This window comes from Ammospiza nelsoni, chromosome 20, assembly GCF_027579445.1.
Source record: "Ammospiza nelsoni isolate bAmmNel1 chromosome 20, bAmmNel1.pri, whole genome shotgun sequence".
NCBI lineage: Eukaryota > Metazoa > Chordata > Aves > Passeriformes > Passerellidae > Ammospiza > Ammospiza nelsoni.
Genome location: NC_080652.1, coordinates 8,087,559 through 8,101,785, shown reverse-complemented (window position 1 = coordinate 8,101,785; position 14,227 = coordinate 8,087,559). Strand labels below are relative to the sequence as shown.

Here is a 14,227-nt window from a genome sequence, read left to right as displayed (position 1 = left end):
CCACTCAGGTCAGCACCAGGGGTTAAATGTTACTGAGTGAGGTGGGCTCTGCTATTCTGGCTAAAAATGCACTTAGGGACAAGTGCTGGTTTACACAGAAATGAAATCCCAATTCCTCTGTACCTGTTGTGAACAGGTCAGGGTGAAGAGTGAAAGCTTTTTGCTAAAGGATCTCCACTGGCAGGCAAAGACAACATTGTTTGCTTTAAAATTCCATTTTCCCAGAAGTCTGAAACCAGGTTAAATAAACTGGCAATGGCAGACAAGAGTATCCAGTGCCTTGAAAGACAGGGAAAATGAGCATTAATGCTGCAATGTTAATGTGAGGTGTGCTAGAGCTTCTCCATGGCAAAGCATTAAAACAGTCCAGGGAAATTCAAGAGAACTGCCAGAAATGATCAGCAAGAACCAATCTAATCTGTTATCATGTGAACCTTTGGGTCAGCCAGACTTAAAACATTTCAGTAGCTCAGGATATTTTTATGGTGTCTAAGCCATGGCCAAAGAAATGTTCTTTGACTTTTTCTGGAAGTACTGGGCCAGGGTTCTGCAGGGCTCCCTCCCCTCATCCACAGGCAGGAGAATTTCTAAACTGGAACATTTACTGATGAGCTGTCACAGCTGCCAGGGCAAGGACCTGCAGCTTCCATTTAAAAAACCTTCTCAACCACCACAAATAAACCCCAATCCTACTCAGCTCATATGAAAATTGATGTTCTGTTCCCCCAGGCCCCACCAGCACTGGGAAATTCTGTCCCAGGTACCAGAGCTGGCCCCAAACTCACACACATTGGGTATCAAGGTTACTCCTTGTTTTACTGGATACCAACATGAGCTACATTTCCCTTCTCTGCAGACACACTGAAGTAATTTCAATTTTCAATGCACAGCAATAAAAAACTAAATGTTTCTTTAATACAATTATGGTATCACTTCCAAGGATATTTACAAACAAGGCTAATTATTTTACAGATGAATGTGCTTCTGCTGTTTCTAGGCTACTACAGTAATGTTCTTCTCAGTCAATGCATGATCATGCTTAATGCATGAGACACTGAGCAGAAGGACAGCTGACTAATGTTTGCTGAAAAAAAAAATTGCTCCTATTAAACTTGAAGGAACATGAACAAAATATGCATAGTCATTGAATGGAGGAAACAAGCACCAATCACACATGCACTGGTGGGACACAGAGTGTCAGCACAATTCCATGATTTCTCAAGAGCTGTGGAGCACTTCCCACACAGTGGAAGTGTCAGGAATCACAGACAGGGCGACACCTCTGCCACTGGCACTCTGCAGAATGGAAATACACAAACTCAGGGTTATTTGACAGCATGGGTTGAAGTTAACAAGACAAACTGTACCAGGTAACCTCACACATTTGGGAGGTATTATTCCTCTAACACTGCATAGGAGGTTGAAAAGGGTTCTGCTCTCTGTAGGAACAGATGGCAAAAAAAGATGTTTTTTCTGATAGGACAGTTAGAAGGCAAAATAAATTTCTGGACTCAGCCACTTGAGATGGAGAGATTTTACAAGAGCCTGGAGTGACAGGGTAAGGGGGAATGGCTTCAGTAGGGTTAGGTGGGATATCAGAAACAAATCCTTCCTTGTGAGTGTGAGCAGGCCCTGGCACAGGTGCCCAGAGCAGCTGGGGCTGCCCCTGGATCCCTGGCAGTGCCCAAGGCCAGGCTGGACAGGGCTGGGAGCACCCTGGAAGGTGTCCCTGCCCATGGAGGGGTGGAATGAGATGAACTTTATGGTCCCATCCAAACCAAACCAGTCTGGGATACACAAAGAGCTTCACCAGCCTCCTTGGCCCTACCCAGAGCATGTCAGCATGGTGGGGTTGGGTTTGGGGTCTTCTGTTTGTTTGGGGTTTTTTACTGAGCTATTATGAAAAGAAAAACTGTCAGCTGGGAGTGATTATTTGTGTGTCAGATTTGTATGAAACTCATTTCTGTATGAGGGAGACTCTCAATTTAATTGACAGTAGTGTTAATTGGTTTGGTAATTAGTGTTAATGCTTTTGGTAACTGAGTTTGTCTGGAAAAGAGGATTCCTCTTGGTAGAGGGTTAAGTGAAACCAAAGGCAAATACTTTGGCAAGAGCTGGGAAGGAGTTAGAACTTAGTTCAGAAAAAGAAAGTGGGGCAAGAGACTTAAGAGCATTGGAAATTTTATATATATATGTATATATATTAGTGTTTAAGCTAATTGCTATTAGTTTAATTATTATTATTATATTTTAAAATTATCCTTACTGATGCCAGGCAGCCAATATCACCCTTCTGACTGAGACACTGTTACATTTCTGAGGCAGATACTCTTTCAGAGTTTCAGTGAAATTCAAATTCTCTCCTATGGCTGTACCTGGCACCTGCTGCTCTGGGCAAGCCACTGGAACCATGGATTATCTGGAGAGTTCCATGTTCCACAGCAAAGGTGAAAAAGCAAAGGAGAGCACTGCAAGCTGGAGCCTTCTCTACCCACCAAGACCATTCAAGAGGCAGCTCTGCTGTTCCCATCCCAGCTTTGGGAACTGACAGGCAGAAAGGACAATTCCCACTCTGCTCAACACTCAGTTCCTTGTCAGTGTCCAGCTGCTGAGGCTTCCTTGGGTGCATTTCCAAACAGCTTTAAACTGGCTCTTCCAGGTGCATTCCTGTTTCTGGAGCATGGAATGGGCTCTGGATTTCAGGAGTTTGTAGAACCTGTGATGTTTTATGTACAGGGCTGTGCACAAGGTGTTCTCCCTCCAGCAGAGTTTGTGTTCCTGTCCCTGTATCCTCCCAGGCTGAAGGGAGCTTATGCAGTAGAGAAAATGCTTTCAGTCTTGACCCAGCTTTTCTCTAGAACACAGGAGAATCACAGAAGGTGCAAGGTCCCTGCAATAACCTCCTGATCCATTCAGGATCTGCAAATAAGAAAACAAGTTGTTTAAAGCTGGAGGTAGAGATGAACAGAGGAATGACACCTGAGATGCACAAACTCAACAGGAATCCTGGACAGTTTGTATATATGGACATGCAGGAGTGACTGAGAATTCAGTGAAATCCAACTCTGTTTCTGCCCTGAAATTTCCAGTAATGCCAGTTTAAATTCCACCTCAGCAGGGACCAAAATTAAGGTGAAACACTCCATGCTTTATCCTTACATGCTCATAGCTATATAGGAAAAAAAATGTAAAGGATCACCATGGCCCAACTGCAATGTTCTCATTTTCTAAACTGAAATTAGATCCCTCTCATAACACAGTCCTTGGTTCCTGTTTCTTGATCCCTTTTCCAGAACTGGATGCTGATATATTCAACTTGAATATCAAACTAATTCTAGCATTCCAGCATAGATTATGTGTTTACCCAGATTTCATTCAAATGTGGGATTTATACCTCAATTTCTGCAGTTATTAATTTGCAATTAACACCTCACTAATGCCCAGACAACACCAGGACACTGTGAAATGCAGAGCTTCACATGGGAACTGCCTAAAAGAGTAAAATCAGTGAAACTAATTCAAGCCATTTTGTAGATAAAATTTAAAAGCTCCAATCCTGCCTCTTTTGGCCCCAAGAACATTTTACCTTCTGGGGTTGGGTGCCGTGCAATGCTGTCGTGAAGCAAACACCTCCTGTACACCAAACTCTGGCAGGACTGGTAGGTTAGAAAGCACCTGTGAAAGGACAAGCAGTTTTATCTTTAGGAGAGTAAAGGCAGTAATGAACCACATTAAATATGAAAATTAATAATTTAAAAATTCAAGTAAATTTCCCAAGTGTACCAAATTGCATATGGACATAAAAATGAAAGGTCAAAAATCAATATTTCATTGACAAAAAATCTAGCATACAGTAGAGGAGTTGAAAAGCTTGAGCTCTACAGCACAGGGAAGAACCAGGGTGTCCTTAAGGCCATGACTATTTACCCAAACTAGCACACAAAACATGTTAGGCACAGCTTTTCTCTGTGACAAACTAGTGACTTGCCACAGCTCCAGGGACAATCTGCATGTACCTCCCACACTGGTACAGGAAGATTTCATTTTCTAAAATTTCAAATTCTAATATTTCATTTTCTAATATTTCATTTTCTAAAATTTCATTTAATTTGTTTGACTTCTCAATGTGCCTGTTCTCAATCATTTCTTGTTAAACTGTTCTTGTTTTCAAATGCTGAAGGAGCTTGAACAAACCCTCCTTCAAGTGATGTTCCAAAGGATGACTTGTCTTCGATTTTCCCTTGCCTGCTTTCTCCCTGACTCAATATTCCCAAAAAAAAAAAGATGATCAAAATGGTTTTATTACAAAAACACTGTCCTGCTAAGAGAACCAAATCCATCCTCCAGTGCCTTGACTCTTATGGAAGAGGACAGAAAAAGACTGAAGCATGGCTGAGGTGCTTCAAGCCTTTTCACTCCAGTGCTAACAGTGGTTCAGTGAGCTCCTGAAGGATGTTTGGATTATCCAGAGGGACAAGCTCTGCATGCTCAGCCCATGCATTACCTGAGCCAGATGTGGCCGTTGGAGCACACGGCCTGCTTGCGGTCGGTGAAGGGCAGGATCTCCTTGCACAAGCTGCAGTGCTCAGGGAAGGTCTGCTTGTTCATCTTCTTCAGGATGTGCCCAATCAGCACCTGCAACACACAGGAGGCACTTGGTGACACAGCCCTCACTGTCATTTCAGAGTGACACACAACAAGCTGAATCCCAAATAATCGAAGTGTAAGAAATTCAATGTATTGGTAAGTATTCGTTTATTCTCCTAAAGATTTCTGTCCCACACTAAAGGGATACAGACTTTAAAAATAGTAATTCCTGGCAAATTTCCTTCCCTCATGCCTGTCATAGTGGATGTGCTAAAAAAAATTCCTGTTCAGAAATTACCTGGGTGTCTTCAGCACTGGGAGTACAATGTTTACAGCAGAACATTTATGTGATCAGATTTGTCTGTGACATTTCAATAGATATAAACACATCCCAGGGACCTTTAAAGTGTGACAGCAAACTGAATAGATAAAATACAATTTAGAAGTCGCTTTTCATCACTATAAAAAAGAAACATGATTCTTCTAAGATAAGAAAAGCAACCTCTCAAACTTTCAATTCATAGTGATTGGATGCCAGAACAACCCAGCAGTTGTGCCAGAGCCCTTTCCTAGGGGAGTTCCTGATGGCCACACTTGGCTGTGATGCCAGCAGGGAAAACACCACACTAACATGAGAACCACAGTGTGATTGACTAGAGGAAATGCACCTGAAGTTCACTTGTGTAAAGATGATGGAATAAAGAAACAGTATTGAAAACAAACATCCCTCAAGCAGTTCGTGTTCTAAACCCACACACAGCAGCACAATAACCCCAGTCCTGTCCCCTGTTCTCCAAAAACTTTATTCTTTACTGTACCTGATCCAAATTTCAACATCTGTATTTACATTCCCTCCTCTTTCCCAGTATCAAGGAAGGACAATTTAAGCTGAATGCTCTACAGAATCTGACTGGCAAGGATGACATGACCACAGCTCTCCTTCCCAGCCCAGCTGTATTTTCAGGAGAGGGGACAAGGAAGTGACGGTGACACAGAATTCCCCGAGCAGAGGTGTCACTTACTCGTGCTGTTCTGTCATCATAGGCATCATCAGACATGAGGAAGTCACAGACTCCCCTGGTGGGAATGCTGGTGTTCTCTGTAATCCATGTGTGCAGGTAAACTTCTCCCAACACCCGTTTCATGTGCTCTCGTGTCAAGTGCATTTCTACAGCCTCAATCTGTGCCTGTATTTCAAGCAGCTTTTCTACCATCGGCTCACGGCCTCCAGAGTCACTTGACTGATGGAGAGAATCCTCTGCAGTGTCATCAATGTCCACACCTTTGCCTGTGTCCCCCAGGCTCTGCTTGCTGGCTTGTTTTGAAGTTCCTTCCTCCTGATCATCTTCAGTGCTGCCCATCCCAGGGGAATCTGATATCAAGATTTTGGCATCCTCGTGTGAAGGTCTCCACGTGACCTCTGAGGGGGTTTTCTGCATCGACTGGTACAAAATCCTCAAGAGAAACAACTTAAACCTCCAGAAGTAAGTGGAACCACAGCTCTCTATCTTTTTATCCAGTGCTTCCTGTAAGAACTGAGGAATGTGCTTATCCTTCAAGATTTTCCAGCGTACGAGATCCGTCAAGTCCACTTGCCTGAAAAGATTCTGAACAGAAGATTCCAAGAGCTGTGCAGCTGCCTCCTCAAAGGTCTTGAGGGTGACAAACTGAACCTGGTAGTTTTTGTTGACAGGGTGCAGCCCATTGGCCATGCCCTCGGTGGTGATGACCGCCAGGTACGCCCCACAGGGGCTGACAGCAATCCCATGAGTCCTGACACAGCCAAACACCTCTGAGAGCTTTATCAGCTGGTGCTCAAACTTTAAAGCAACGTCTGTGAATATGGGGATGAGCTGCCTGACCTTGCCATCGCTGGAGCAGGTGTACACCGTGCCATTCTGCTTGTCTGCAGTCATGGAGACGATGGGCAAGGAGTGGAGCCCCGTCACGTGGGAGTTGTGCACGTTCAGCCCCGCTTTGGATATCAGCAGCAGGCACCAGAACACGTAAGGGCCTCTGGCAGCCACCACCAGGCTGCAGCTGCATTTCTGGTAGGGGTGGTAGAGAGGGATGCATTTGATGCTGTGCACAGGCAGCTGGTCCATCTCCTGCCACAGCACCACGGGCTGTCTCAGTGTGAAGTAGCCTTTGACCGCCTTGAGGTTGACAGGGATGATCTTCACCGGGCCGTAGGCGCTGCCCACGATCAGCCCGCTCATCTTGCGGTTGTTGTGCTCGTACTCCCACCACGCCAGCACGCTGGGGGAGCTTATTCCCGACTCGATGGTGTTGCAGGAAGTGATGGATTCCTTCCCCAGGAAGGGCAGCTGGAACTGCCACACAGCAATGTTGCCATTCTCAAAGAGCACGGCCAGCAGCACGCTGCCCACATCCCGGCACTCGTTGTTGTGCTTCACCTGCTGGGTGGTGCAGATGCCCGACCACTCCATGCGCACGGGGGCCTGCATGCTGTGTCTCCTCTGGAACTCGGGGAAATCCCCCAGCTCCCCGCAGGGAGCGTCAGCCTTGCACAGCCTGTAGCCAGCCTCCAACAGGCGCTCTCCGTACAGCTCGGTCAGATCCACCAGCTGCACCCACTGCAGCCGGTTGAGGTTGGCGTGGATGCTCAGGCGGTTGTCCATGGTCAGGGCAGCCAGCAGGCACCGCCCGTTGGCGTCACAGCCCAGGGGGGACCAGCTGGAGTATTTGAAACCCCGCAGGGGCGGCAGCGACTTCCCCTCGGGGCTGAACACTCGGTCCAGCATGAAGGTCTGGCTGACGGTGGGATCCACTGAGCTGGCGAATTTCTCCTTGCACTCGGCCACCTCCTTCTTTGGGCCCACCTAAAACACAACAAAAAGAACCTCTCAAACAATTGTACAGCTGGTTTTTTAAGGAAAACATTCCTGGAATTAATTCCGTCTTCAAAAAGAGCATCCCCAATCACAACCAACACTACACTGGTGTTCCTTTGATTTTTTAAGATTTTTCAAGTTTCTTAATGTTTATATTTTTGTAATGATTTTTTTTCAATCACAACTAACACTACACTGGTATTCCTTTGATTTTTTAAGATTTTTAATGCTTATATTTTTGTAATGAATTTTTTTTTCAATCAGAACCAACACTACACTGGTGTTCCTTTGATTTTTTAAGATTTTTCAAGTTTCTTAATGTTTATATTTTTGTAATGATTTTTTTTCAATCACAACCAACACTACACTGGTGTTCCTTTGATTTTTAAAGATTTTTCAAGTTTCTTAATGTTTATGTTTTTGTACTGATTTTTTTTCAATCAGAACCAACACTACACTGGTGTTCCTTTGATTTTTTAAGATTTTTAATGTTTATATTTTTGTAATGAATTTTTTTTCAATCAGAACCAACACTACACTGGTGTTCCTTTGATTTTTTAAGATTTTTCAAGTTTCTTAATGTTTATATTTTTGTAATGATTTTTTTTCAATCACAACCAACACTACACTGGTGTTCCTTTGATTTTTAAAGATTTTTCAAGTTTCTTAATGTTTATGTTTTTGTACTGATTTTTTTTCAATCACAACCAACACTACACTGGTGTTGCTTTGATTTTTTAGGTTTTTTAATGTTTATATTTTTGTAATGATTTTATTTCAATCACAACCAACACTACCCTGGCGTTCCTTTGATTTTTTAAGATTTGTAAAGTTTGTTAATGTTTATGTTTTTGTAATGAATTCTTTTCAATCAACACTACACTGGTGTTGCCTTGATTTTTTAAGATTTTAAAATTTTTTTCATATTTATATTTTTGTAATGAAATTTTTTACATATTTTACGTAAATTATTTATTGTTTTCCATGCTTTTATAAAAGAAAGTAAATTTGATATAAGCTTGTTTTCAATTTCAAAAGAAATTTGATATTAGTTTGTTTAGTGTCATTGAAGAGGTGGTACTTTCACCCTCCAATCCACTGTCACTTTTAAAAATCTATAAATGTTGAAGTTAAAAAAACAAAAGTCCCTTTTTTTTACCTTAAAAAAAGCAGCAAGTCCATGTCGTGTTGTTTCATATCCTATAGTAACACACTGTTAATTGATGTCACTCCTAAAAAATTCAGCTTCATTAATGCCCTGAATTTGCATAGTTTTGACTCTCAGCTACTGAAGTTTTGTCTGCTGAATCAAAGAGCCTTTTTTCATATTTTTGTTCTTTTAAAGATGCCTGACATAATATGTAAATACTCAATATCTCAACTCCATTCCATATTCTCAGCATTGTTTGGAAAATAAAATCAGATTCACAACAACAAAAGTATTAATTAATAAGATACTCAACCATATCTGCCATCTTTGTGAAAGTCAGATATTCCCCTGAAGGCCACAGAAATCCCTAATGCAAAAACCCTTCAGCTTAGGCAGCAAAACAAAGGAAGATTCCTACTTAAATTTGTGTTGAAATAACTGTTCTGGAGCTCAAGTGATTCTCGGGAAAACTGCAGAAGTTCAGAATCCCTGGGTATCTCTGGGATGATGCTTTTAAACTGAGAGCCTGCAGCGAGTTCTGGGCAGGGGCAGAGGATCAGAATCCCAGCATGGGTCAGGCTGGAAGGGACCACAGAGGTTTTCCAGACTCTCTCTGGATTCTGCACAGGAAAGAAGTTCTTGTGTTCAGGTGCAACTTTGTCTATGAGTTTATGCTCGTTTCTCTCGTCCTATTGCTTGGCACCATCGTGAACAACCACAGAACCAATTAAGTAGGAAAAAGCCTCTGAGATCACCGAGTCCAGCCTGTTTGTCACCCAGCCCAAGCCCTGAGTGCCACCTCCAGCGGCTCCCTGAACACCTCCACGGCCCGTGGCTCCACCAGCTCCCTGGGCTGCCCATCCCGCAGTCCGACCACCCCTCCTGGGAGGAAACTCCCCCCGATGTCCGCCCCGAACCTCCCCGGCTCCTTTTCCTCGCCACCTCCCCACTGACACACGGACACATTGCCGAGGCCAGGCACTCACCTTGAGCATGCAGGCGGCGGCGGGCGCGGGCACGGCGGTGCGGTGGATGACCATGTCCTGCCCGCCGCTGTGCACGTCGCTGAGCTGCTCCAGCACGGCGATGCTGCGGGCCGTGCTCACCGACACCCGGTGATCCTCGGACCAGGCCAGCGGTTCCAGCCCGCTGGCGCCGTGCTGCAGCCGCACCGCCGGCTCTCGCCGCACCGCCGTGAGCCGGAACCCGGCGCTCGCTGCCGCAGCCGCCGCCGCTTCCTCCACGACCGCCTCGAGCCCCAGCGGCGGCTCCTCCCGCCCGGCCGCCGCCGCCGCCGCCGCCATGTTACCGCCGCCTCACGGGCCGCGCGCACGCGCCGCCGCCGAAGCCCCCGGCGGGCCCGGCCGGGGCTGCCCCGCCGCCGCCTGCGCTCCCTGCCGCCCCGAGAGCGCGGGGTGCGGGGTGCGGAGAGCCCTCATGGAGCTCCCGCAGCGCCGCGGGGTGACGGGGAGCCGGATGGGATCCGGTCTGGGGGGAGGCTCCGCATCCGCCGCCGCGCCGCCCTCACGGGACGAGACGGGCGGGCGGGAGGCCGCCCCGGGGTCTTGAGGAAGAGCGGGTGGGACATGGCGGCGGGCGTGGGGATGCGCGGCCTCGGCAGGGTACGAGCGGAGGGGAAGGGAAGGGAGTGTGGGGTCTGCGGGGCACTGGACCCTACGGGACAGGGGACACGGGATACGGCACACGGGACCCTGCGGGACAGAGGACACGGGACACAGGAACTTGCGGGACAGGGGACATGGGATATGGCATATGGCACACGGGACCCTGCGGGACGTGCGACCCTACGGTACCGTGACCGGGCGGGAGGCAGCATCCGCCAAGTTTATGTGATGTTAAATGGAGCTTTTGGCTTCTCCCCAGCCCGAGCCGGGGCTGATCCGGCACCGGGGCTCCCCGGGCAGAGGTCGGGCAGATCCGGCTCCTCCGAGCCCCCGGAGCTGCGGGCAGAGCGGACGGCGCTGCCCCGGCTCACCGCGTTCCCTGTGACGGGCTGCGGGCGATGCTCTCCCTGCCCTCTGCTTCGTCTGCATAGGCTTTAAAATACTTTAGAGAGAGATTTTTAAAGCATGTTCTGCCCATTCACTGGGATGTTGAATGGAATCCTTTAGGGCTCAGCGCTAGATTTGGCTTTCAGCAGCATCAGAAGCCTCAGGCACGGTGGTGGATCTGCTGGAGTAGGAGTTGTGTAGCTGCAGAAAGCAGCTTTGATTTCTTAATCATGGAATGGGGGATTCCAAAAATAAGGCCCTGATGTTTGTGTGTTAACTCCCAGTCAGTGCTGACCGGTTTGTTTCACTTTAAAGCAATCTGGTGCTCTGAAAAGGAAGCTCCAGTCACCACATGGAAACCCGCCCGTGAAACGAAAACGTAAATTATCCACAAACACCTTCAGGAAGGATGCCACGGAGGCTGGCAGGAGGGAGGAGGGAAGCTCATCACAAAAAACTGTTCCTAAGAAGCAGCTGAGAGACAAACAGAATGAAAGCCAGAAAAACAAACCTTTCATCAAGACATCCAGCTTGTTTAAAAACAACCCAGACATCCCAGAAATTCACAGGTATTTTAGATAAATGGGAGGGAAGAAAAACAACTCTTGCAATGCCTTGAAATTCAGGGTCTTGAATTCTTACCCTTGCTTGGCAGATGAAGTTTCATTGCTGATTATGCAGAATGGTGTTATATTTTTAACCCTGCTATGTGTTTTGGTTTTGTTTCTCCTAACTCAGAAAAGAAGTGCGGCAGGTGCAAGAAAATGTTTTCACTACAGATTCCTTCAGCCAGCTGGACCTCCACCCACACCTGGTGAGTGGCAGGAGGGCTGCATTCCTCAAAACCATGGGGGTCTGGGTGGGGGCTCAGAGAGCCTTTATCCATGGTGACCTGGATACTTCACCTGATTTTGTCACTCAGGGTGTTGGACCATGTCCTGACCTGTCCCCAGACACAGTCCCAGCCCTCTTCACTGTTTGCAGCTGTAGTACCAAAAAAAAAACCAGCAATGGTGTAATTCTGATTGAGGAGATGGGAACTTTATGGACCAGTTATGCAGACAATAAATGTCAGTCTTCTGGGTTTTGTTCTGTCTTAGCAGTACAAGAAGTAACAAAAGGAACAGTTTGACAATAAAACCTTTATTTCTCTCTCTTATCTCTTTAGATCTCCACAATAAGCACTGTCCTAAACATATGCAGCATGACCAGGTAAGCAAATCAATATCAAAACTTTGCAGTTTACCCCTGAAAGCCAATCAGCTGTGATTATTTCATTATATTTAATGGGTTTGGGGAGACCACAGTACCACTGTCCTGTTTGCTATTGGGTTTGTAGGCACTCCTGCCTTCTGGTTTGGTACTTGAATCATAAACCCATCTGGTTTGAATTTATCACATACCAGTGGCTTTGCTTAGAAATCACCTCAGCTGATGCAGCTGCACAGCAGAGATGAGGGTGGGGAATGTGTAAAGAGTTTTGAGACAGTCACTGTGTGTTGAAATCTTGGAATTCCATCCTGTGCTGCATCTGCATTTCCTGCCCTGCTGTGTTTGTCACCCAGTGTTCAGAAGCAAGCAATTCCTGTGCTCCTGCAAGGCAGAGATGCCCTGGTGAGATCTCAGACTGGTTCAGGTCAGTGTTGAACTGTCACTGTCCCTCCTTAGGGTGTGTTAATTGCATTTATTTTGGTAGATCTTAGTGAGATAGCACCACCTCTCTTTTCTAATTGACCCTTTATTGAATTGCCTGTTAATCTTCCATTCTGCAAACTTTCTATTTAATAGAAACTTTTCCAGACTATGACTGCAGTTTAAGAGTGATGGGAAAAATGGGGCTTTGGTTTTCTGGAGGGTTGTAATTGCCATATATATATTTTTTAATGGAAATTTTTCTTATTTTCTCCCTTTCATAAAGGTAAAACTCTTGCCTATGGGATTCCACTTGTACAGTCTTTGCAAGGAATGGAATCCAAAATACAGGTAGGTCCAACAGCACTAAATAAATTTGCTTTTGAAACTAAGATTAATAAAAATAAAATCCAGCTCCTGTAGTCATTGCTGTCTCTTTTTCATACAAGCAATCCATATTCCCATTTATTCATACATGTGACAGAAGGAATTTTCCAGTTCTCTAGATGTGTGATGGTACAAGATCCATGTTAGCTATTCCCCATTGCTCCATACTGCAGGATGAATTGGAAATGGGCTAAATTATCAGGTGTGGAGAAAGCAGAGAGCAGAAGAAATGGCCTGGAAGAACTGAAAACAGAGGTTGCTGTTTGGTAATCTTTGGCATGGGGTGGGATTGGGTAGTTGCTCCCAGTTTGGATCATACACCAGGAAATGCTGCTGCAGATCTTGTGCATTTTATGGAAAGAGATCATCCTGACTGAAGGGTTGAAGCATTTCCAGCCCATCCTGGATTGTCACCTGCAGATTGTTGCTGTGCATCGAGCAGGAGAGCATCCCTGCAGCTCAGGAGCACAGGAGTGAAACAAGAAAATGAAACAAGAGTTGTGTGTGCAAGGAAACGTTGGCTTTGGCTGTGAGCAGCTTTCCCAGCAGGGACAAGAAGGCAGTGTGGGATTGATATGGGAAAAACTTGATTTTATGAAAGCTGTGGGGCAGAAATACCCTAAAATACCATGTACAGACTTGCACTGAAGGCCTTCAGTGCTGGTGAGAGCAGGGAGGTTGTGAAGGGCTGTGCTCAGTGCTGCCTTCTCTCAGAGCCCTGCTCTTGTGTGTTTGCAGCGCAGTGATGGCCCCTACGCGCTCGTGCTCGTCCCAACCAGGGAGGTAGGTGGCTTTTCCTTCCTCAGTCTGTCTGAACACTGATTTTTGGGGAGGTAGGTGGCTTTTCCTTCCTCAGTCTGTCTGAACACTGATTTTTGGGGAGGTAGGTGGCTTTTCCTTCCTCAGTCTGTCTGAACACTGATTTTTGGGGAGGTAGGTGGCTTTTCCTTCCTCAGTCTGTCTGAACACTGATTTTTGGGGAGGTAGGTGGCTTTTCCTTCCTCAGTCTGCCTCAACACTGATTTTTGGGGAGGTAGATGGCTTTTCCTTCCTCCATCTGTCTCAACACTGATTTTTGGGGAGGTAGGTGGCTTTTCCTTCCTCAGTCTGTCTCAACACTGATTTTTGGGGAGGTAGATGGCTTTTCCTTCCTCCATCTGTCTGAACACTGATTTTTGGGGAGGTAGGTGGCTTTTCCTTCCTCCATCTGTCTGAACACTGATTTTTGGGGAGGTAGGTGGCTTTTCCTTCCTCCATCTGTCTGAACACTGATTTTTGGGGAGGTAGGTGGCTTTTCCTTCCTCCATCTGTCTGAACACTGATTTTTGGGGAGGTAGGTGGCTTTTCCTTCCTCAGTCTGTCTGAACACTGATTTTTGGGGAGGTAGGTGGCTTTTCCTTCCTCCATCTGTCTGAACACTGATTTTTGGAATATTGGTGTGGGTCCATCAGAGCTCCCCACATCAGAAAACACTGTCAGATCCCTTTGCTCAGATCTTGCCCTCACAAAACATGTTGTTATTTTTGTGTTGTCATTTTTGTTCAGTGCTAGCCACAGTAAGAAAGGAGTTTCTCAGTTCTCCTCCTGCAGTTGGAGATCTTTGT

At 46.1% G+C, this 14,227-nt stretch overlaps 2 protein-coding genes across 2 annotated transcripts in view; one reads left to right on the top strand and one right to left on the bottom strand.

Moving 5' to 3' along the window:
- Nucleotides 1-459: 459 nt before the first annotated feature.
- GTF3C4 (general transcription factor IIIC subunit 4) lies at nucleotides 460-9,829 on the bottom strand. The gene is made up of 5 exons (XM_059486491.1): nucleotides 9,579-9,829; nucleotides 5,610-7,430; nucleotides 4,505-4,635; nucleotides 3,587-3,675; nucleotides 460-2,919 (listed from the first exon to the last, which is right to left on the bottom strand). The coding sequence occupies exons 1-5, from the start codon at nucleotides 9,630-9,632 to the stop codon at nucleotides 2,855-2,857; spliced, it is 2,160 nt and encodes a 719-aa protein (XP_059342474.1). The 5' UTR covers nucleotides 9,633-9,829; the 3' UTR covers nucleotides 460-2,854.
- Nucleotides 9,830-10,089: 260 nt separating this feature from the next.
- Nucleotides 10,090-14,227, top strand: part of DDX31 (DEAD-box helicase 31) — a 43,928-nt gene continuing 39,790 nt past the window's right edge. Inside the window, exons 1-7 of the mRNA XM_059486490.1 lie at nucleotides 10,090-10,214; nucleotides 10,920-11,173; nucleotides 11,343-11,418; nucleotides 11,773-11,816; nucleotides 12,170-12,240; nucleotides 12,523-12,587; nucleotides 13,362-13,406. Of these exons, the coding sequence (XP_059342473.1) occupies nucleotides 10,179-10,214; nucleotides 10,920-11,173; nucleotides 11,343-11,418; nucleotides 11,773-11,816; nucleotides 12,170-12,240; nucleotides 12,523-12,587; nucleotides 13,362-13,406 (591 nt within the window). The 5' untranslated portion in view covers nucleotides 10,090-10,178. The remainder of the gene's footprint in view (nucleotides 10,215-10,919; nucleotides 11,174-11,342; nucleotides 11,419-11,772; nucleotides 11,817-12,169; nucleotides 12,241-12,522; nucleotides 12,588-13,361; nucleotides 13,407-14,227) is intronic.

What these genes read in the sequence shown, in the direction of transcription:
- GTF3C4 (XM_059486491.1), bottom strand. Translation starts at nt 9,632, where the DNA reads ATGGTCATCCACCGCACCGCCGTGCCCGCGCCCGCCGCCGCCTGCATG. An exon ending in CCGCCGCCTGCATGCTCAAG is followed by an intron (nt 7,431 to 9,578) that starts GTGAGTGCCTGG and finishes GTTGTGTTTTAG; the next exon opens with GTGGGCCCAAAGAAGGAGGT. An exon ending in ATGATGACAGAACAGCACGA is followed by an intron (nt 4,636 to 5,609) that starts GTAAGTGACACC and finishes TGTGTGTTGCAG; the next exon opens with GTGCTGATTGGGCACATCCT.